This window comes from Tiliqua scincoides, chromosome 4 (genome assembly GCF_035046505.1).
Source record: "Tiliqua scincoides isolate rTilSci1 chromosome 4, rTilSci1.hap2, whole genome shotgun sequence".
Lineage (NCBI taxonomy): Eukaryota > Metazoa > Chordata > Lepidosauria > Squamata > Scincidae > Tiliqua > Tiliqua scincoides.
The window spans coordinates 198,673,124-198,697,633 of NC_089824.1; the positions used below are offsets into that span (position 1 = coordinate 198,673,124).

At 43.4% G+C, this 24,510-nt stretch overlaps 1 protein-coding gene across 3 annotated transcripts in view; it reads left to right on the plus strand.

Annotated features, from left to right (window-relative positions):
- The first annotated feature begins 1,438 nt into the window (after window positions 1-1,438).
- The window catches only part of PLCG1 (phospholipase C gamma 1), a 98,818-nt gene continuing 75,746 nt past the window's right edge, over window positions 1,439-24,510 (plus strand). For all 3 annotated transcript variants that reach the window (XM_066623853.1, XM_066623856.1, XM_066623854.1), the window contains exon 1: window positions 1,439-1,780. In XM_066623853.1, the coding sequence (XP_066479950.1) occupies window positions 1,579-1,780 (202 nt within the window). In that variant the 5' untranslated portion in view covers window positions 1,439-1,578. The remainder of the gene's footprint in view (window positions 1,781-24,510) is intronic.

A 24,510-nucleotide genomic window follows, 5' to 3' on the forward strand; every position in this document is an offset into this window, starting at 1 on the left:
TCTTTGAGTGTGCCCAATCCCCTTTTAAAGGCAGCAAATCGAGTGACCATCAGCAGAGTGCCACGCGTCCAGTGGCAGAGACTTCCACAAGCGCATGGCGCTCTCTGCACTTTTCTTTAGTCTGCCCTGATTGCGCCCTGCTCCCACTCCGACTTTTCCCTGCTTCCTCTTGTGCACACTGTCACGTGTGTGCACTTGCAAAAAAAAAAAGGGGGGGGATGATGGATGGACCTCAAGGGGATGGAGCAGAAATCCGAGAGGATCCGTGCAGAGGCCAGGACGAGAGGAGGGCCCCCAGAATCATGGAGCCTGCTATCTCTTTAAGAGTCAGACTAATCACTCTTCCCTTTGCTTTGTTTTAATGCAAGGCTGGGGGAAGGGCGAGGAGGAGGAGGATCAGGGGGTGGCGCTTTTCAGCCTGGCCCCCTCCAGGGGCATCTGGAGCAGGATGCTGCTTTTTAAGCAGTGGGCAGGGAGGCCAGAAGGAAGGAAGGAGGCGAGAGAAAGCAACTTAACACTGGGATCTTGGTGTTGCACTCTGGCCCAGCAGATTTCCCACTCCTGGCTCTCTCAGGGGGGATCCAGCTGGAGATCTTCTCCCTGGGAAAAGATCTAGCGAGGAATCCCTAATCCCCCCCCCTTTTCCTGCACTTATTTTTTGCCAGAAAACAATCAGCTTCATTTCAATGGCTCTTCCCTCCTCCTCCTCCCCCAGCCCTGCGCCTGCTATACATTGCTGATACAAAAGAGCCTTTAAGAATGTGAACTCCACTCTGATTATTGGAGAGAGATACAGAGTATACATTTTCCTTCCCGTCGTGCTTCCAGCCCTTTCTTGCAGAGGAGAGAGAGATCTTTATCAGCCTCTGCGATCGATCGGGGGGGGGGGAAGAGAGAGAGAGAGAGAGAGAGAGATCCCTGCACAAGACACAGTGTGAGTGCGCAAAAAAGGGGCGGGCAGGGCAGGCAGGAGGGGAGGCGGTGGGGGCTGGCCAGACCAGAGCTCCCCTCGCCTCGATCGCAGCCAAAGCTCTGGGGGGCCCCCAGTGACTCTGAGTCTCCTCCTTTGGGGTTAATCTTTCTTTTCTTTCTCCCCCCCCCCCCAATTTGCTGGTTGCTTTCGCTTTAGGCTCCGCTCGGGAAGGCGAGAAAAGAAGACGGAGAAGAGGAAGACATGGTGCATGAGCGCAGGCAGGAGGGAGGCGATTTTCTGCTGCTTGGGAGGCTTGAGAAGTCGGCGGTTCCACCGAGCCAAGCACCAGCCGATCGCGTTGCCTGGACCCCCCCAACCCGCTTTGCATAAGCAGCCATTCAGTGGGACCTTCTTCGCTTTCCCTGGAGGAGAGATGTGTGTTTCTTGTTCAATTGAGCCCTGATCTGGAAAAAGGAGTCAGGCTGGAAGGATGGCGAGTTAAATTCCCTCCCCCCCCAAGTGTGTGTGTCTTTTTTTCCCCTCCACCAGCTCCAGTGCAGCAGAGGCTTCTTTTTGTCTGCAAAGTTTTTCTTTTTCCTTTTAATTAAATTCCCCAGCATTTGTTGGGGGGGGGGGAGGGAGAGAGAGAGAAGGAAGCAGGAGCCATGGCGTCTGTTTTTACCAATGGACCCTGCATCCAAAGTGAAGCCGAAGTGGTTCACCTCTATAGGAGCCTGGAAGTGGGCACGGTGATGACTTTGTTTTACTCCAAGAAATCCCAGAGGCCCGAAAGGAAAACGTTCCAGGTGAAACTGGAGACCCGGCAGATCATCTGGAGCAGAGGCTCGGACAAGATCGAAGGCGCCAGTAAGTGGCTTTTTGAAACATAAACATGGGGGAGGAAGCAACTGCCCGGTATCCGCATGGGTTCTGCTCTGGAATCCTCCGTGGATACCTGAAACCATGGATACTGGGGACGCCTTTTAAAAAGATAGGGGAACGTTTAAAAAATCTTGGTTAAACAAGATTTTTTAAAATATCTCCATCTTTTTAAGAGGTGTCCCTGGCATCTGTGGATACCAAATTTGTGTATACTGGGGCATGCCTGTATATATACGTAAGTTAAGATTTGGGATTAAGCTTTGCTCCTGTTTGAATGAACTCTTGGTAGTGTAGTGGATCCAGCTGGATATCTTCTAGCCTGATTAATAAATTTGTTCATTTAAAAAAAACAAACACCAAACTATGAAATTCTTTTTTGTTAGCTTTTCATATACATCCACACATGTTGACTGGCCAACCTGTACTTGGGCCGTAATCCTAAACACTCTTGCGAAGGGAGTAAGTACCCACTGAAGACTATGAGACTTATTTCTGCATAGAATCATCTTATTAGTGGCTCATCAGAGGCCTACAAGGAAAAAAAAAAGGTATAACTTCCTGAACTGGTCACCTGGGGAAATCCTTACTCACCCAAGGTGATCTGTCAGTGCTTCTTTACAAGTCTGCCTTCTGTAGAGTCATTGGCATGTTGAGCTAGTAGGAGAATGAAGGTTGACACTGTGGTGTAATCCCTTGGGGGGGGGAGGTGTTGGACTTGAGAGACTTGGGTTCTAGTGTTTTCCCAGCACTAAACTTGTTAGCTTGCCATGAGCCAGTCCCTATCCTTATGCTTAACCTATCTTGCAGGATTGTGCAGGGCTATAAAATACTCTGCCTAATGCACAATGGATTCACAGTATTTTCCGCCCCAAAATGTTGGCTTTAAAATGCAATTAGACAAGTTCCTGGGGAATACAGGTTTCAGTGGCTATATGGAATCTCTGTGTTTGGAAGTGGTATACCATTAAATACCAGGGTGGGTGGTGGACACCAGTTGCAGGCAGAGGACTATTGCCTTTATGCTTCTAGGAAACTGGGCAAATGGAAAGCTGGACTCAGATGGTCCTTTTGGGGTGCCCCAGCAGGGCTCATGTCTGCCCTCATGAGAACATGGCAGAACCTTGTGTGTCTCCTAGAGCTCTTGAGAAAAGGTGGGATAGGAATACTGTAAAATAAATTGGTGGGTTGACTTTATTTTGTTTGGCCAAGAACTGTTCAAAAAATTTAGGCTGCGATCCTAAACACACTTACTAGGAAGTAAACACCATTAAACAACAGAACTTGCTTCTGACTTAACATGTACCCTGTATAGGATTTTGCTGTTAGTACTGTATAGGTTTTCAAGTTTCATAAGGTAGATTTTTTTCACCCTCAAAGATCACCTTATCTGTTTGATACATGCAAGCTGAATATTTGTGAAGTCCTTCCAAGTTGGATGTACTCTTGGCTTAAACGTGCAGAAATGTAGAAGTTTTTGGATTTGGACCACTTGTCATCCCATGAATAACTCTTGATTTTTGTGCATTATAAAACAATTTCTTTGTGCACAGTGATGAATGTCAGTCGTGATCACCTGACACTTCCACATATTTCAAGTCTCCCTCTTGCCTTGTTGCTACGTCAGTGCTGCAAGAGGAAAAGAGATTTCCTGTTTTTCTCAGGATTAAGAAAATAAAAATTAATTTTGGATGTTTGCTTTTCTATTAAGCCATTTCTGCATAATGTTGCTTATATACAACAGGGATCAAATGTGTACACCTGTGGGCTGGGCAAAAATGGGTTAAAGGTGTTGATTTTTGGCTTTCATGTTTTTTAGTTTGGATATACTACTATGATAACAGAATTGCATGTTTTTTTGAGGGGGGCATATTTATTTAAATGGCGGTATTTTGCGAATGTAAATGTTGGTTTTTGAAGCAGTACAAAGCTTTGTTAAATCATCTCCCAACAACTTTGACCCCAAGTCAAAGTCCTAGTTCCTGAAGGCAGTTAATTGCCTGGTCACCCTTTGAATAAAAATTTGCCTACAGGTGACTAGATAAGAAAGATTTTGTAAAAGAGGAGTAGAGTTTTCCTTTTTGTCATGGATGTGTAATAATGTAGGCATTAGCAGATTGGATTTTAGGTAAATGTAGGAATAATGCAAAATTCAGTGTGCCTGGAACTTTTCTAAACTTAGAATGTGATCCCTTTGGGGACAGGGACCCATTTATCTTTCCATATAAACTGCTCTTTGGACTCTTTTGCTGAACAGTGATGTATGAATATTCTTTAAAAATAACACTTATTTTTCAAGCCTGAATTCCCCTGCCAGATGCACAATCTGGGTTTCTCCCAGATTTGTTGGGTTGGGCTAATGAACTTTTGATTCATTGTACTGTACTGCGCATAAAGGATATAGTACGCCATGCAATACTAATCTTTGGTGACCCTCACTTTTTAACATGTGCTGTCTGTTGCATTTGCAATGAAATGCAAAGACAAACAAAAGCTGGTAATCCTTCGATTCAGTTCTCCTTTCCTTATCCTTGTAGTGAAGTCATTCATTCATGCAGTAATGGCTTGGTGCAGAACTTAGCGCAAATATGAACTTTGGGAAAGAGCTAAGATAATTCCACTTTGCTGTCTCTATTTTCCTCAAGGTTGATATTGATCTGCAAAGTACAGTCATCAAAATGGCACCTTAAAGACTGACAGATTTTATTGTAATGTAATATTTGGTGGGCTAGAGATCACATAATCAGATGCTATAAGTGCATGCACAGCCAAGAAACCTGTGCTCCATGTGAAGTGTGAGCAGGGCCAATGCCAGGCTGTTTTGCACCTTACGCAAGGCCAACTGCTTGTACACTCAATTTTTTTTATAAGACTTTATAATTAATTATATTCCATAAAACAGTTGTGGTATTTATCTTAAAATAATATATATATATATATCAGTTGCATTTTTTTTACATGGGTTAAAAAAATAATCTGTATAAAATAGGCAGATCTCTAAGGCCTGCACCCTAGGCAGCTGCTTAGTTGGCCTAATGAAAGCACCAGCCCTGAGTTCCAGCATGGAGCAAGTCTGTGATGTCTCCAGGGAAAGCCCAGTGTATCCCCTTTTTTGTATCATAATCTTTTGTATGTGTAACATAGGCATCTAGTGAAGTATATATTCAGTAACTGAGGTCATCATCATGCATTTGATGAAGTGAGCCCTAGCCCTTTAAAGTGGTGTTTCTCAAACTAGGTGGGTCGCGAACCAATTTCAGGTGGGTTCCCATTCATTTCAATATTTTATTTTTCATACATTAGACTTGATGCTACTATAGTATGTGACTGCATTTGGGGAAATGTTACAGAACTGTACTTTTAACAAGCAACTATGTATATTCTTTTAACAATGGTAGTAAATGGGACTTACTCCTGGGTAAGTGAGGGTAGGATTGCAGCCTAGGATTGTTAAAAAATTTTCCTGCTTGATAATGTCATTTCTGGTCATGACAACATGTCTGGGGGGTCCTGACAGTTTCTCGTTCTAAAAAGTGGGTCCCGGTGCTAAATGTGTGAGAACCACTGCATTAAAGCATACACCATACTAGTGTTTAAAGTACCATAAGACTCTTTGCTGGTTTTTATTGCAATACCCTAACATGGTTATCCTTCTGGAATCTGCCAAGTAAGAAATTCTAATCTCTTAGACAAACCATTAGTAACCAATTTATCAGTCTTGCAAACAGATGTTTTCACAGCTGGCTGGGGGATTGATTAGCTGTAATTCTCTCCTAAATCCTGCAAGATGTGTCTTTTAGATATACTAATTAAATATTCCTATCCCAGCTTTGTATATATGAATTTTGGAGACAATAGAGCAGTTTAAATTGAACATTCTTCAGAACAATGATTTACAATCAAGGGTGCATCCCTTCTGTTGTTTCTCTGTTGTCATAGAGTCCTTGTGGGAATTGGGGATGGGGAAAGAATAGTTTTCCTTTCTGACAACTCTGTGTTTCATGATTGATGGAATCCAATGTGTTCTCGTTGCCGCAAACTTACAGTCTGCTATTGTATAAGTTACTATGGTTTGTGCATAAAGTGCAGTGCTATTATAAAAATCTGTACAGAAGAGATTTCCAATGTTGAGTCATCTTCTGGAGATGCTTTGGGCAGATGCATCATAAATTAGTCCTTCAGAAGTCCATGAGGGGGTTATTTTTTAATGTGGTAGGTGCACAGATTCCAAGTTGTTGGATTTAGTATGAACTGTGGATAGGCAGTTGAATAGAAATGCTAGTTCAGGGGTATCAAACATAAGGCCTGCAGGCTGTATACTGCCTCCAGGAGCTCTTTATCAGTTCCCTGTGATAACTGGGCTCTCCCAGCACCACCATCAGGTGCTGAGTTGCAAAGTGAAGCATTGGCAGAAGCCGCACCGCTAAAAGGGCAGAGCTGGAAGAGCCCGATTATCATGCAAGCCACCCTTTCAGCAGCAGCCCTTGTTTTTGAGGTGTTACTGCTGAAAGGGCAGCCCTCCTGATAATTGGGCTCTTGTAGAGCCATGTTTTAACAACGTTGCTTCTGCTGAGGTGCTGGGAAGGAGACCTCAGAAGGTGATAACCGTATAGGGGAAGAGGCAGACCAAGAAGTTTGAAAAGGAAGAAGCTACTATGACACTGGGGAACCCAATTATCACGTGGGCTACCCTCTCAGCAACTCTGCTTCTGCTGCGGTGTCACTTTGCAGAGCATCTCTCAGCTGCTGAGCTGCAAAGTGACACCTTGGTGCCAGTGGTTGCTGCTGAAAGGGCGACCTGCATGATAAATGGACTCTCTCATATCTTGAAAATATGATCAAGTTTTGCATATTTTCTCTTCCGTCATTTGCAGCTAATGAGTTCCTAAGTGAGAAAAGTACTTAATTCTGGTCATCACCTTCTTAATGATGTCACTTCTGACTCTCAGTACGCGCCATGGATGCTATTTGGCCTGCTGTTTGAAATGAGTTTGATACCTCTGTGGTAGTTCAAAACACCAGGATGCTCTTTGGAGGTGTCATCTGTTCTTTCTGTGTTATAATTACATTTATATCCCACTTTTCTTAGTGGAAACTTAGGGTGGTGTCATCTAAGATCTGGCCAGTCTTAGACTTTCTTTACTTCAGCAAAGTGCCTTCTAGACCATAGACATTTTCTAGAACAAGGACTAAGATGCTTTCAAGAAATGCTGTTAAACATCTGCCTCATCCTGCTTACCTGTCTGTGACTGGGCAGTTTCAAAGCCCTGGATCTGATGGATGGCTTTCCTTGGAAAGAATTGTCTGTTTGGTCAAAGTGCGAAACTGCTGGAAAGATGGCCTGTAGAGAATACTGGGGCCTGTGTAGTTTTGGGGCTGGTGCATGGCACTTCATTGCCAAACACTTGATGACCTTGCTGAATGTGTTTATGAAAGTACTGTTTGATCTGTGGTAGCTGTCGTTGCTACTCAATGCTGCAATCATTAGGCAATGCATATTCTTGTGTGAACCAGCTCACAGTATTAATAGTGTTGCAAAACGGAACTTTGAATACCTGTGAGATGTTTCACATGAGTAAGTGGACATTCCAGGTGAAACTTAGTGCCAATCTGGTAGATTTAAATTTTAAGAAACAAGAACAATAAAATACATACAAGACAAAAAAAAATGGCGGAACAAAGCATTACTATAACTAAAGCAGCACTTCCAAGACTAAAACATCTGAGAAAATAAAAAGATCTTCTCTGGCACTGTTGTGACATCTAATAAGGTGTTGGGTGAGATTTCCTGGGAGGAGATTTCCACCACTGCGTCCCACTATGTCAGTTGGGAAGGGAATATGAGCCTTTTGGATGTGGTTTTTTGCTTTAAAGAACACTGATGCCTACACTGGATTCTCATCTACTTGCAGATGTCACGTGTGGGAAAAGGTAGTGTTTGAAACGTCTCTCCATGCTGCTTTGACTATTGTGCTCTATGTCATGCCATGCTGACAGTCTCAAATTGCTGCGTATGCAATTGTTCGTAAACTGGTTTATTTTCTGTTTTGTACTGGCAAATTTCCCTTATTGCAAGATTAGGTTGGGCTTCATCTCATACTTAAACAATAAGGTGTCTCTTGGCGTGTGCTTAAGTTGAGCACCTATTTTTAAAACTTCCCTGGTTCTTCTCTCCTTCTTTCCTTCTAAGCCCTAATGCCCAGTGCATGTAGAGTCTGTCTTGGGAGTGAATGTTCAGGCCTGCCAGTGCAGAGTAGCATTGATTCCACACACATTTCAGCATTTGAGGGACCCTACACACACATTTCAGTCTCTTCCCACACACACCCCACACACATGTCAGCATTTGAAGGACCCTAAACTTTAGGGCCTAAGACCTCTTTGTTTTTGTAATTTAATGGGAATCATCTGAGATGTGCAAGGCAAAACCACCTTTGAAAGATTTGGCATCATCACTTCTAAATAAAGGAAATTGAGTTCTCCTCCCCTCATTTGTTTTTTGCGTGACATTAAATGATAAAGAAAATGTTTCATGCTTGCAAAATGGAAGGATGGCCCTTCATTATGTGGTTTTGTTTGTTATTTGACAAGTATGCATTCATACTGGGTATCTACCAGATCAGTTAAATTGGTGAAACACTTGCAGACATTAGTTTCTGATTTAATTGTGAAATTGTAGGGCCCTGGAGCATGCTAGAAGGTCCTAAACTTTCTTTTTTCTTTTTCTTTTTTTAATCTCTGCACAGAGTCTTCTGAGCTCCCCTCAGTGTGCCCCAAATAAGAACATTGGTGCCTGCATAACTCTAAGAAAGAATAAATAGAAAAGAGTAACAGTCAGGCTGTGAAAAGCTTTGTTTTCACAAACACACGTACAAAGATATTTAAGCTAAAATATGAAAATATTAACAACAATATGCATAGTGCTGTGTTTTGTTTTTTTAACCATCAAAGCAAACCATTCACACTTAAGAATGCAAGTCGTTGATCAAGATTTGGATTGCCAAATGTGTTTCAGTGATGTGATCTTCAGCAGCAGCTTAGATATACAGAAGAGTTATCTGGCTGTTCCAGAGCTCAGTGAGGAAGCAGAGGCCTGTATTCATCAAAATACATGTCTTTGAGGGAAGATATGTAAAGTGCCGACCCTTCTTATGGAAATCATGCCTAGAGCTGCCCTCCTAAATTTGCTGTCTGAGGGCCCAACCCTATCCAACTTTCCAACCCTGGTGCAACCACATTGCAGCCCCGAGGTAAGGGGGACAAATGTTCCCATACCTTGAGGAGGCCTCTGTGATTGCTTCCCCACCACAGATGCAGTGTGCACCCCATTGGCACGGCTGCATAGGCACTGGCAAATTGGGTAGGATTGGGCCCTTATGCAGAATGGCATATTTTTTTACCCATGAGTGAAAATGTTTTTGTGTAAAAGGCAAATGTGAAATATTTTGCAGCAGATCTTCCACTCTTAAATCTGAATACATGCTGGCAAACTCACAGATATACCTTCATTCTTTTCTATTTGTCTTTTGTGGGTAGTGATTAATTTTCTCTCTCTCTCTCTTTCTATATATATATATCAGACTCAAGGGAAAGAACGAAGCTGAACTCTGTAAAAGGCAGCCTCTGATCTGTTCCTGGGAGGGCATTGCTCACCTAGTGTTGCTTTTCAAGTTATCCATCAGTCAGGTAGTTTTTTACCGCACCAAGAAACAGAAATACGTAACATTACTATGGTAAAGTGGAACCAGGATGATATTGTTGAAAATACTGGCTCCAAAATCCACCTTTCAAGTAGCAGCCGTGTGCCTTGCTTGATTTGCAGGATCATTTAAGTCCTTTCCTGCTCTGGTGGGCCCGTCATCACTATGGCAACAGACTCTGGAAGTAGCATCACTTCTGCCATAATAGGAATATTATTTTTCCACAGCAACATAACCTCAAACCCAGAGCGCCTAGCCTGACAATGCTGGACCAATTTGCCACTGTATTTATGCTGTACTGTTGCTGGCCGAGTCGATTGGACGGGGGGGGGGGAGCTGCAGGAAGTCTGCAGTCTTACCTTTATTGAACCTTTTTGGTGTTCTGCCCTCCATGATCAACAAGGTCAAGCGGACAAGGCAATCACTCTCTTTGTGTCCAAAGTACAGTATTCCTTTTCCTTTTGCAACTCGTTTTAATGGAAAATAGCTTCTCTGTCTGCCTTATTAATATTGTCAAAAGGCTCCTGTGGTGGCCTGATTTATGTCATTTGTCAGCAGTAGCTATTTTGCTGATGGAATAGAATGGCCCAAAGCTATAGAGTAAGTTGGGAAAGTGAGTCTGAGTAAGGTGTGTTCTCCCTATAATTTCCAAGACTATATTCCACTTTTTCCTCCCTTCCATTTTCTAATTTAGATCTGATCTACACATAGTGCAGAGTGAGGAGGCAGAGGCCTGAGGGAGAAGACTGTACCACTTTAAAGTGCAAGCATTTTTGAACCCCCCCCCCCAACCCTCTTTAAGTAGGAATAGCTCAGCAGGCAGGCTGTAACTGTTTGTGGCTGCAATCCTAACCACGCTTTCTTGAGAGTAAACCCCATTGAACAAAATAGGACTTACTTCTTTGTAGACCTGGTTAGGTCTGTGCCCTGTTTCTCACATGAAAGAGTAAGTAAGCTGCATACTTATGCCCCTGTTCCCCTCTCCATCTTCCACGAGAGAATCTGAAAAAAAATTTGCTTTCACTTTAAAAAAAAAACCACTGTTCAGCACTGTGTATGAAGTTGGAGACCTGTGGCTTGAAACCAAGACTCCTATCCTGTGCACACTTTCTTGGGAGTAAGCCTCCTTGAACTCTGCAGAACTTCTGAGTAAATAAGGTTTGTTCGCAACTGTAGTTAGAAGAAGCCAGGATATCACATCACAGTTTCATTGTGGTTTGATATCCTACCTAGTTTGTTCTAGGTATAGCTAGTTTACAAACTGTAGTTATTCAAGCTTATAAAGAATGGGGAGCCATGTTAAAGCAGAGCTTCACTGACCTCTTCTTGCATGTGATTATGGAGGGGATGGGGATCATGCAAGCCTATGGTTCCCGTAGCTCCTTTACATAGCAATAAGCTATGATTTAGCATTGTGCCTGAACTGGGACAAGAAAGGCCAGTAGGTGTGGCGGGATAGCCTAATGTCCTCCCTCTTCTTGAGCTAGGTCCCAAACTGAAGACACACATTGCATCTGAAAGATTTATATCAGGCAGTGGAACAGAATTTCCCCCATTTCCCAAAATCAAGAGGTTTCTGCATTATTGCAATAGTGTCTCATTCTGACCATCTGCCCTGGTGACTTTGGAATTGGTGAACCAGTGGCTGACCCATCAAGAGGAGCCTTGCTGGGTCTGTCTAGTTCAGTATCCCATTGCCAATGTTGGCCAGTTAGATGCCTCTGACATGTCTGTAAGCAGACCATTAAGGCAATAGCATAATTGCCCAATAACTGGTCTATTCACTCTCATGTTGGAGGTTTCATTTAGCTATTGTAGTTAGAAACCATTGATAGATAAAACTTTCATAAATTATTTTAAGTGATTAAACAACGACTGCAGTCACATACGTGCTTGCTTGAACATAGAGTTCAAAGGAATCAATGGAACCTCTGAGTAGACATCATAGGATTGGGCTGAATTTTATATGTGTCTACTCAGAAAAGCCTCAGTGAGTTAAGGGGGGTCTGCTCTCAGATAAATATGCTGCCTTAGGTGACTCACATAAGTAACTTGTATGAAATAGTACCCTTGTCTTCTTGGTGGCCCTTGCCAGTCCATCTCATTGAATGACCTTGAGTACTAGTTTTACGAGACAAGGAGAAAAGTCTAGTCTACTGTTTCCATTCCATTCATAATTTTTCAGACTGTATCATGTTTCCCTTTAGTCATTTCTTTTCTGAACTGTAAAGAACCAGCCTCTTTATTCTTTCCATGTAAGGAAGGTGCTCTAACCCCCCCCCATCATTTTAGTGGCTCTTTCTATACCTTTGTCAGTACTGTGATTATCACTTTCCAGTGTAGTTAGAACCATGCAGAGTATTCTAAACATGGCTGCACCAAAGATTTCTATAAAGGCAATGGGAAGTAGGTCTTCAGTTGTTAACATTGTCTATACTTTTCACTGGTATGATTCATGTTTTAGGTGAGCTGCATGTTGTGTCCCCAAGACCTCTTAGGGCACAATCCTAACCCCTTATGTCAGTGCTTTCCAGTACTGACAAAAGGGCAATGCAGCTCTGAGGTAAGGGAACAAACATTCCCTTACTTTGAGGAGGCCTCCATGAGTGACACCCAACTGCAGGATGCAGCACACGTCCCATTGGCACCACTATGCCAGTGCTGGAAAGCACTGACATAAGGGGTTAAGATTGCACCCTTAACTATGTAGTCATAGCCAGTTCAGATCTGATGTCTACAGGGTTAGGATTTCTTTTGCCCCATTATGTTTTATTTTGCACCTATTTAACAATTTAATTTGTAATTTTGGAGTGATCTTTCAGACTTCTTCATGCTCTGCTTTGACTTTCATCATGCTGGGTTACATGGCACCATCCACAAATGTAACTAACTGCCTCCAGAGTCCTACTGATGCCAGACATTGAGCACTGACTTATTTATTCACATTTTTATACCACCCTTCCTCTAAGGAGCTTGGGGTGGTATATATGGCTCCTTCTCTCCTTTTGTCCTCACAACAACCTTGTGATGTAGGCGAGACTGAGATGTAATGACTGTCTCTGTGTTAATCTTTTCACACAAATTTCTGCATTCAGCTTGAACCTTTGACATGTGATCATGTATGATGTAAAGTAGTAAGGAGATGCTTCTATACTTACAGCTTTCTAAACTATCTCGCTTTTAAAAATGGATGAGGTAAGGGACTCACTTCATTCATTCAGAGCTCGCCCTTCCTGATATTATACATTAACTCCACCTGTATAGTGCTTTTCCTCCCGTATAGGATCGGCTCTGTCTCTTTCACAAGATTTATAATTTTTAATAACCTAATGCAGGAAGTAAGCAACATGCACTTTCTAGTTTGTATGTGGCCCAGACAGTACACTTGTAATCCTTTTAGAATTCCACAAACCTTTTCCATTTTCTTTTTATTATCCCCCCCCCTACAGTTTTGTAGAGAAATGGGAATCTATTACGCTCTCTTAAGGGCCCAGTTACAATTGCTGTTCAATTATACAAAGTTTGTTGGATTTTAAAGGGCTGCTTCAGGTGGGGGTTCTTGGAATTTCAGAATCGAGATACATTTTCAGAATGCAACTGTTTTGAAGCAGATGTTGTAGTCCTACGAATAGTCACTTTACAGTTGCTGTAACCATGACAGTGATACACACACTGTATGCTATTGGAATGGCAAGTTTGATGAAGCTGACACGCCATAACCACTGAATGGGCTGCTTGTTTCTGCCCTGTGTTCTTGGTTACTCTTGGAAAGATGGGTTCCTCTACCTTGGTTTCATCCAAGAACCCATCATGACATTTTATTTATTTTATTTTTGTCTTTTGCCTTTTCTGCCCCACAAAGTGAAATGGTATGTGGTGCTAAATAATAAACTTTCATTTGTTGTTTAGGCTGTTCTTTTTTTTTCTTTTTTTTTTAAGAAAAGAAAAAGTCATCAAATGAATAGATTCCATCATCTCTTATTACCAACTAAAACTGAAACAACTAATTAAGGGAAGGACCTCTTCTGTGGACTGGCATCTTTCAAAGCAATCAGTCCCTGGGTCTGTCTGCAGCACTTTCTGACTCCTGCATAGACTTCCATAAACATCCTTACCTAGTATATTTTTATTATCACTTATATATGCTTATCTTATTTTATTATCATTTAAATATCATAAGCTTAGGAGCCTATGTTTTCTGAAAACTGGGTATAAATAAAGCATATACTGTAAATCAAAATAAGCAAGGTGGTTGGATTCTGAACTGCTCCACTTCAGCTAAGAAATCATATTTTTGAATTCTCCTGCATGCAAAAATCACCCTGCATGGAATAAACAAGCAAGTCAGGGAGAAGTCTTCAGACTGAAACATTGACTTGTTTCTCCATCATAGAAGTGTTCATCCCATCAGTGTCTGCAGTGCTTCCAGGGAAATTGCAGCCCTGCTAATGCAGATATACATTATGGAAGAATAAATAGTGAATTAGTCCACTCATGAGTGGATTATTCCAAGAGTGGAGAGCCCCCAAATCCTCAGGGGTCCCTTTAAAAGCCAGACAGTAGCAAAGATTTGTTGTCTGGGAAGATAAGGCAAACTCTCTCCTAAGTGAACTGAGACCAGGTGGGTTAGGCCATTTCTGCCCAGTGTTGCATATATGGAACAGGGATCAAATGTGTACACCTGTGGGCTGGGCAGAAAAGTAAAGTAATGGTAAAATTATTTAAGGGGGAGCCCTTGCTCAGCTCTGGCTGGTGCGCCAACTGTGGCCGTACTTGGATTGTGTAGACTGGCCACAGTGATCTATGCCACAGTGACATCAAGATTAGATACTGTAATGCACTCTTTGTGGGGCTGCCCTTGAAGACAATTCAGAAACAGCAATTAATGCAGAATACGGCTGTCCGTGTTCACTGGAGGTAGGTGGTTTGACTCTGAACTCTTCTCCAGTGACTGCATTGGCTGCCTATTCATTTCCAGGCCCAATTCAAGGTGCTGGTTTTTGACCTTTAAAGCCCTATACAGCTTGGGGCGATGGTATCTGAGAAACCGCCTACTTCCATACAATCCGGCTTGTCCCCTTTGGTAATCAGAGAAGGCCCTTTTACAAGTGCTGCCACCCAGGGATGTGTGTGGGGCGGCAGCAAGAAATAGGGCCTTCTAATTAGTGGCACCAACATTATGGAACTCCCTCCCCCTTGATCTACAATTTGCTCCCTCCCTGGAAACATTTTGGCGAGGTCTGAAGACGTTTCTTTTTAGGTAAGCCTTCTGAGTTCTCAGCCTTTTTACCGTCTTTTAACATCTTTCTTTTAACTCTGGTTTTTTTAATAGGCTTGGGGCTTTTTGTAAAATAAAATAGTAACACAAATTACTGGAGACTTTCATTATCCTATGTACTTGCACTAGTCTGGGACCTTGGTCCTTGCATCCATACCTAGCAAGGCAGACAGGTGACCCCTGCAATGAAGCATCAGGTGCTCAGCTGACGGATGAAGGGGTGTGGGCAACCTTGCTGTTTTTAACATGTGAGTGCTAATCAGGTTTTGCCTCTTGGATTGCTCATTTGTGGTCATCTGAGTTCCCACTCTTGGGAGTCAGGTGGATTTCATGGTCAAATGGACTGACTCAGAGCCAAGTTCTTGGTTTACTCTCAGGGAAGAAGAAAGCAAGCAAAAGACAAATATGGCTACTAAATGACTTGGCAGTCTCTGGAGGTATCACAATCCCTCTGATGTGACAGAAGTTCCAAAATAGGTGGGGAAATAGTCATAAAATGGGGGGAGGAGTCAGGAATTTTCACCACAACCTCACTGTCATCTGGTTTCATCCCCACCCTGTGCCATGACAGGAGCTAGTTATTATAGCCATGCCCCCAGGGTCTTTCCTGGTTTATTAGCTTTCCTTTGATGAGTATCCAGCCTCCAGCTGTGTGACTATCTGCTAAGTGCATCCGGGTTTTTCAAACCACCTCCCAGCGCTGTCCAGAATATGCATTTAAATTTTTGGTTTGTTTTTCTTTAAGGATCTGCTATAAATAAAAAGTCTTTTCAGGTTTGTGGTCAGATCGCTAGAAGGAAATTCAAGGGACAAAGTACTGCAAAGCTTATTGGCATGACCATGAAGGAGAAATACACGGAAGAAAAATGCTTGTGGAAAAATAGGATAGTGCCATTCCTTCAACGTTATTCATAGTGGTTGGAGTGCTTTGTTTGTTCATTGTGTCCTGTTTGGTGCATTTTCATACATACAGTAGAGTGTAAGTGAACCTGGGCACTGTTGGGTGTGCATTCCCACAGTGCTCTCTGGTCACTGTCATCTTGCAAATTACTGCTGGCTATGAATCCCAGGTTCATGCATTATATTGCCTAAATCTGAGTGGGCAGACTTTTAGGTGTGTAGATTTGCCTTGTGGGATCTACATTTTCTGCTATAGAAGCCCAAGGTTCATCAATCAGAGCCAGTGCAAAATGACAGGTGGGGGCGGGGGCAGATATACATATAGAATTAAGGAACAGGCTACTGCTTGGCCCAGAAATTTGCTTTCAGTATCAGAACTGAGCTTGCCTCCTTCCACACAAAAACCCACTCCCAGTTTTCACCCAAGTGTTCTTTGTTTCAGCAGCTTAAGAGAGTGGAGGGGGGGGAGCCTTTCAGCTGTTGTTATGAGATAATTGGGAGTCTGACACCCCTGCCTAACAGCCCAATCCTAAACTGCCCGGTGTGCGGGGCTTCCGCGGCACTGAAAATGGTTGCCACAGAACCATAAGTGCTCCAGGCAACTGCCGGCATTTCCCTGGGAGAAGGGGATGTTTGTCCCTTTCCCCGGGTAAGGAAAGTAACCCCACAATGGGGCTACTTGATTCTGCAGCAGTTCTTGGGCTGGCACAAAATCTAGAGCTTCCATGTCGAGCTGTGGGGCCTGACACAGAGCTCAGGATCTGGTGGAGCTTAACTCCACCAGTCCCTCCCTCCTCCCACGCCACTCCCTCCCCAGGCACACCTCCTTCCCACCCTCTCCCTGTCCCCCACCACCCTGGAATGCCTCCACCTACCTTTCTGCCACCCGGCAGCTCGGGCAACTGCTGAGCAGCAGAGCACTGGCTTTCCACTGGTGCTAGCCCAGCACCAGCCGTTTGCCGTTTTCCAAATGGTGGTGAACCAACACACACTTCCCATGTGCAGAACAAAATGCCCCACATTTAAGAATCTCCAAAGCCACTTACATGCAATGACTAGGTGGTGGAAGACATGTTTCAAATGCTTATATTGTGGGAAACCAAGTTGACTTCCAAGCCTCCAACGGAGCCTGCACAAAAGCGAGCTCTCCCAAACGTTTAAATAAGTGAGTTATGAATCGCGGTGACCAGATCATCTCATCCATAAAATGCTGCTGTAGGGAGCTTCGGATCCCAATTGCCAGATGAATAGTCTCAAGTTGCCGTTTTCCAAATGGTGTGGTAACTGCTTAAGAAAGCAGAAACGTTCCTGTTTGTAGGACCAGCTGAAACCATCTCTTAGCAGATGTTCAGTAATCAGTTGCAGGTCAAATATAATCTGCATTGGGGAACTTGCATTAATGTGCTCTTCTGTCTTTTTAAAGAGAGGGGTTCTTATGTGTCAGTTGAAGGTGGAGGTCATAACACTTGCTCGTGTTAAGTGTCATACTATGTCTAATCTTGTGACCTTATTTCCTTCAGCTACCCCTTCTGAGGAAAAGGAATGGGAGGGCTACAGTGGCTTGTTTTCAGAGTGGCCATTTGTATCATCTTGCTTGGGTTGGGTGAAGGGAGGAAGGCCTGAGGGTGGATCAGGCCTGGGCAGGGAGTATGGCAGAGGCTGCCACCAAATCCTATACCCCCTCTCAAGCTGAGCCACACAACATGGAGCTCCTCAATTCTGCTCCCGCTATTAGCGGGCACTGCTCTGAGGAGACCCATTGGCGCCAGTGGAAGTCTACCAGGGTAAGGGAACAAATGTTCCCTTCCCCCAAAGAGACTCCAGTGGCTACTCGGGCTCTGCAGGACACAGTGGCAGCCATTTCGGCACTGCTGGACCTCACAGTGCTGGAGCACCATAGGCTTGGGCTGCCCATCCTTCCTAAGAAGTACATCTCTATCGTTTTCAGTTCCTACAGGAAAGTGAGGCTGAGAAATAAGGACAGAACACAAGAATGCAAGTCTGTCAAGTCCACCTCATTGGCCCTGGACAAAACCGCCCTTTTAGGGGCCTTGCAGCTTGATCCTATCCACTGAAATACTCCATTAAATAAGTGTGTCTGAGACTACAATCCTAGTGACCTGGTGGAAGGATTTCTTCTGTTCAAAATTCCTTTCCAGGTTACTTACATGGGGCAAGAGCACAATCTCTGCTTTTTCAAGCTCCTGTGGAAAGTGGCACTGAATGGGGGGGGGGCTGCATCCCAGTGGGAAGATACAGGCTGAAGGCAGCTGTTGAAATAGATTTTTCTTGCATATACACTGGAAGAATTGCCAGATGGTGTTTAAAAGCCCCTGCTCCACTTTGCCATTGCCTCTACATTTGAGCATCTGTGTGCGTGAGTTTTCCTTTGGAAAATATGTGCCTGAGATTAAGAGAATGCCATCATTTTGAAATTTCAGGAGCTGCTATATGTCTGTATTTTGCATTGTGCCTGTTTATTGTTATTATTTGTGCAACAAATAGCACTTCTCCATGCTGTCCTTACTCCGTTTCTGGATCAATTGCTCTTGGACTCATAACCCTGTGCAGAGCACTTGGCTATCAGCTTCAAGTGCACATTTACTACCAGCAGAGCTGCAGGGTTTGCAGTGCTCAAAGCCTGTGGTTTCCTCTTTCAGTGGTGTGCTGTTTTTGTAATGTGTTGATAGACATAATCTTTTCAAGCTTGATTTGTAGAGATAGCCAAATTTCACTTTGAGAGGTGCCTACCTGCATGATGTTGTTGTTGCATCTGTGTCTAAAAAATTAGTGTAAAGGTGTCAGTGCAGCTGGGCAGTTTATTTTCTTGTGAATCTTGTCCCTGTAGCTATTGGTACTGCTATACCAGTGCTAACCCTTTCCTTTCTCCCCTGTTGGAATTGCCTTAGATCCCTTGTACTGGTGCTTTGCCTGGGGTGCTTTGCCTGGGGTTTGCCTGGGGTTTTTGACATGAATGGAAAGCTTTTTGGTGGTACCTTGTCAAGACCTTCCCCGCTGGTCCAGCATAGGATATTTCTTTATCTAAAGAACTGTCTACTCCCACATGAACCTGCATGGTCTCTAAGATATGCTTCAGTAGCACTTCTCTGGACACTCCCGTCTTTGGATGAGTGATAGGTGGCAACTGAAGATAGGACTTTCTCAGTGGAGGTGCCTTGGCTATAGAGCATCCTTGCCAGGATTTCTGGAAGCAGCCATAGCTCAGTGGTAACTACATGTTTCGTGTACCAAAGGTCCCAAAATCAACCCCTTACATCTGTAAATGGTCCTAGGAAGAACCCCTGACTGAAACCTTGAAGAATTGTTGCCAATCAGAGTTGATAATATTGAGTTAGATGGACCAGTGGTCTGACTCAGTAGAACAGTGATCTTCAACTGTTTTTGTGCCACAACCCCAATAAATAAAGTATGAGACTGGGGAACACTAACTATCCTGCACTCCTCCCAGGACCCTATGCAACAACCCCACCCACATCCCCGCCCTCATAATGCCACCCTGGCACTGTTCACTATAACCAAATATACTTATTAGAATAGAAAAAAATTACCATAAAGTGAAAGCTATTTTAGCACATTTGCTAAGAACCTGAGCAGACTTGGGACACAATCTCCTGGTACATGAAGGGATACACCAGATGCCAATATGGTGGTCCTCTAACCCAGTGGTCATCAACCTTTTTCAATCCTATATTCTATCCCATAAATTGCTGTAACCCCATTGGGATCCCAACCTCAAAGTTGAAGAATACTGTAGTAGATGACAACTTTGTGTGTTCATATGTCCACTTGCCCCCTACTTTGTTAAGCTTTAGGTACCAGGTGAAAATGATTTTTTTCCTCACCATTCTTTCATTACATTGTATGGTATGTCCACTGAATTTTACCACAGTGTAGTTTTATTGTTCACCTTCATATTAGGTTGTCTTATGCTTTGTTTGTTTTATTTCCAGAACTGTTCTGGTATGTGTTTTATGATGATTTTGATTCTGTTTTGTTTTGAAAGTCACCTTGGAAATCTTTTTGGAAGATTGAAAGATGAGATAAGGTGACCCTAAATACATGTTTGTTTATCTGAGCGCTTCTATTTCTTCTTTTGAATCAAAGGCTCTACAAGGGCAGCTTAGAAGATTAAAATTAGTTATGCAATAAAATAATAATTGAAATATAATACAGTGACAACAGAGAAACCCAGCAGAAAAATAAATGCCATAAAGCGAGCAGGGAGGAGAACTTTTCAGGTCTGGAAAGTTCCCATTGCCTTCTGAGATAGCAGGGCCTTCACCTGGCATTTGGCAGGTGGAAGGATGGTGTAGTGGTTCAGGAGTTGGACAAACTTGGAAGATCCAGGTTCAAATCTCTGCTCACCCATGAAGCTTTGTGGGTGACTTTGGGCCAGTCATTTTCTCTCAGCCTCACCTACCTCACAGGATTGTTGTGAGTACAAAAGGAGGGGAGGAACTACCCTTAGCTCTTTAGAGAAAGGGTGATATAAAAATGTGAAAAATAAAGAAAAATAAACATGCTTCCCCTGCAGGGATTTCCACCGTCTGGGTGCTGGTGCCACTGTAGAGTAAGTTCTTCCTACCAATTCTCCCACTGGGCTTCAGATACTGAGGGGACCTGACACGATGCTTCCAAATGAGTAGGTTTGCATAGGAGGAGGTGAGCCTTGGGTATTTTGGTCCTTGACCATTTTAAAATCAAACTACTGATTTTGATTTGAGCCTGGAAACCAGTGAAACTGTTTCAAAATTGGCAGTAATAGCACAAGAGAATCAGGTTGCTAAGCAGCATCACCTTCAGATTTCATAACATTGGAAGGGAAGCCTTATGTGGGAAATTGCCAGTGGAGTTTGTGGAGTGACTTTCTGTTTGACCAGAAAAACAGAATTGAAAAAACGTGTTTGAAAGCAAGTGTGAAAACCATGGTTTCTAGTAGCTATGATCTGCCATGATATCGGAACTGACAAATCAAAGGTTTCTTTATGCCCACTCCTCCCTTATAGATAGCTGCATGGTAGAGACGGGAGTGAATTTAGTGCTTGGCTTTGTGAGTAAGCAGGAAAAAAGCAGACAAGCCACTCTATCTGTGACACATTTGTAAGTTGTAAAGTTTGGTTGGTGTGAACTAGGTCTCCAAACCCCAGCCCGGGGGCCAGATGCGACCGGCAGCGAGCCTCTATCTGGCCCGCAGTCAGCCTCTTGTCCCCTGAAAGCTTCTGGCCCACTTGACTGAACATGACCACAGCTATGCTCTGATTGCATCTGGAGGGTGTTCTGCGGGCAGCAGAGGCTGAGTGAATGAGCCCACTCATTCATTTATTCATTCATCTAAGTTCCATCTCTAATATATTTATTTAAATTTTATATTTAAATTGTTTTTCTGACCCTCAGCACTGCGCCAGAAACTTCATGTGACCCTCTGCCCCAAAAGTTTGGAGACCCCTGAACTAGAATATGGTACAGTGCCTGAACTGAGCCTTTGTTTTCATCAGAAACCTCTGAACAGCTTGGTTGATGGGTAGCAAAAAGTTAGTGTTTGAATGGTTAGCAAGATTCCCCCCCCCCCATTTGCAATAACCTTGTGAGGCAAGCTAGGAGGAAGGATGGTAGATGGGTAACCCAATGAAGTTCATGATTGAGGGGTGATTTGAACCCAGGTTTCCACATTCCTAGTTCAGTTATCTGTCTGCTATACTAGTGGTTCTCAAACGTTTTAACACCAGAACCCACTTTTCAGCATGATAGTCTGTTGCGACCTACTGTAAGTGCTGTCGTTAACCTAGAGATGATACCATGGCTGGAAGTGACATTATCAATTTAAGCTTCAAACCTAAACCACGAACAGCTAAAGGTCCCATTACACAGCACGTTCATGCTGTTGTTTTGCATAGATTGGAATTCAAACATATCAGCTCAGAAATCAAAGCATAATGCAGACTTGGTTCTTTCTCCAGCCACACAGCCCTCCCCCCCTTTCCAGCTTCCCAGCTGTTCAGGGGAAAGCACCATGCCTATCTTCTACTGGGAGTCCATCCTGCCCAGCAGCTCTACCCTGTATTTTCAGCTCTGTATTTTCAATGGCAGCTGAACAAGGTGCTATGTGACCCATCTGAAATTGACTTGTGACCCGCCTAGCACTGAGAAACACTGCTATTTCACACGGTTCCTTGTGCAGTTTTGTTTGACAAAATGTGTGCATTAACCTTGGAATTCCCTTAACACGCAGCTGCTTAGACCAGCTCTATGGCCTGATCCAGTGGGGCTGCTCTTATGTTCTCTCCTGCCCAGGACACCTCCTAATAGCGAAGCCTACAGCAATGGGGGGGGGGGGAGTTACACCTCTGCCTGGTGAAACCAGCTATGAAGTTGGAACAATCAGGCAGTGGTTTCAGGAGAGATGGAACAAGCAGAGACATCAGCACTCAAGGAGGTGAATCCAAGGCTAAAGAGATCATGGTATGAGGAAGGACGTGCAGATCCTCTGGAGACTGAAGCACTGCATTGTATTATTTGTTGTTGGCACTAAGATATTATGCACATTGTCACCTCTGGCCCATTTGTGCAAAATGGACACAGGCCATACTAACAACGCCAGGACTGCAAACAGACTTGTTTAATTTCAGTTTGACAGTTTGATGCTTTTGTTCTGTTAGTGGTTGGTGGTTTTAGAATGTTTTCTTTATTTTGGGGATAGTAAAGATCTAACAGTTTAATAACAAAAATGTACTTGGCTGTGCTGGAGAGATGCCAGCTAAGCTGTGGGATTTACTCCTGTTCCTTCTTGCCAGGGCATTGCTTCACTTCTAAAGCTTTCATTGTGAGCGTACTTATTTTGAACCTTTCATCTCCCATTTGGTAGACAGTCCAGCAGAAAGCTGGAACCTGTTACCGGAAGGAGTAGAGAGGCGTAGCAAAGGAATGTTAAACTTAGATTTAGACCTCTGGTTTGTTTGTTTTTAAAAGAAAGGACATGCAGTTCGAGTGCAGAATAAATAGCAATATTATCATGCAGCAGTTTAACCTTTTTTCCCCAAATACCAAAAATGAAAGTAAAGAGAACAATTAGAACAGTACAACACCTTCTCCAGGTCTTTTTAGAAGACTGCAGCACATGTAACTGTGCACCACGCTGCAGTTTTGCTTTCCATTTTTCCCCCTTTAACATTCAATCACTTTCCTTTCTTGCAGTATTTCCTGTGTATTGATTAGGTGGAAGCCAGAAGAACCAGAGCCCAGGTGGATCAAACCATTGGTTTGTCTAGCACAGTATCCTGCAATTTCTGGGAAGGCTGCAAGTAGGCTTGTTGTTGCTGTTCAGTAAGTGGTATTCAGTAGCATGGGGACTCTGAATAAGGAGGATTCATTTAGTAGTCGTCCCCAAGGTCTGTAGACTTTGCCTGACCATGAATTTGCCCAAAGCCCAAACCTCAGCGGTGACCATCACCCCATCTTGTGGCAACAAACTCGATAGAGAAATAATGTACTGTGTGAAGAAGCACTTCCTTTTGGCTGTCCACCATTCATAGGCTGCTGTTGTGCCCTCTCTTTGTTTTCTAGAGTAAAAAAGCCTCCAACACTATAACCTTTTCTCATAGTGAAGATATGAACATAAGAAGAGCCCTGTTGGATCAGGTCAAAGGCCCATTTGTCCAGCTTCCTGTATCTCACAGCGGCCTACCAGATGCTTCAGGGAGCACACAAGACAACAAGAGACCTCCATCCTGTTGCCACTCCCTTGCACCTGGCATTCTGAGGTAGCCTGCTTCTTAAAACCAGGAGGCTTGTGCATACCTGTCATGGCTTGTAACCCGTGATGGACTTTTCCTCCATGAATTTGTCCAACCCCATTTTAAAGGTATCCAGGCTAGGTGCCTTCACCACATCCTGTGGCAAGGAGTTCCACAGATTAATTACATGCTGGGTAAAGATTTTCTTTTGTCTGTCCTAACTCTCCTGACACTCAATTTTAGTGGATGTCCCCTGGTTCTGATGTTGTGAGAGAGGGAAAAGAGCATCCCTCTATCCATTCCCTGTTTAATTTTGTACGTCTCAATCATGTTCCCCTCATGTCCCCCCTCAATCATTTCTAGACTGAAGAGCCCCAAACACTGTAGCCTTTCCTCATAAGGGAGGTGCCCCAACCCAGTCATCATTTTGGTCACTCTCTTTTGCACCTTTTCTAGTTCCACTATGTCCTTTTTGAGATGCTACCAGAACTGTACACAATACTCAAGATATTCCAACCACTTGACCATTTTGGTTGCCCCATACAGTTTTCCAGCTATGGTCGTGCTAAACATTTTTGTAAAGTCGTTCAATACTGGGAATAGCATATTACAATCCCTAGTGTGACATTTGTCTTTGTCACAGCTGCTGTACATTGTGTTGATATTTTTGCTGAAATTATTTCCACTACCCCAAGATCTCTTTCCTGGTGAGTCACCACTAATTTAGACCCATAGTGTGAATGTAAAGTTAGGACTTCCTGTTCCATTGTACTTTGCTTTTGCCTTCCTGAATGGAACCTCACCTGACATTTTGCTGACTGTTCACCATTACAACTGAAAGTCCAAAAGTAGAAAATAAAATAGGCCAGTGGTATTTTGACTGTAATAAATACAAACAAATAAATATGGTTGTAATAAATAACCATAATTCACAGTGCAATAAATTGCCGTAGTTCACCATAATATATGAGGAAAAATAGTTGAGTGATAAACTGGATCACCCATCACTACTTGGAACAGGGTTTTTCGCTGCAGTCTTTCAGATCCAAGCTCAATCCATTGCCTGTTGTGTCACACCAGCTAAATGTG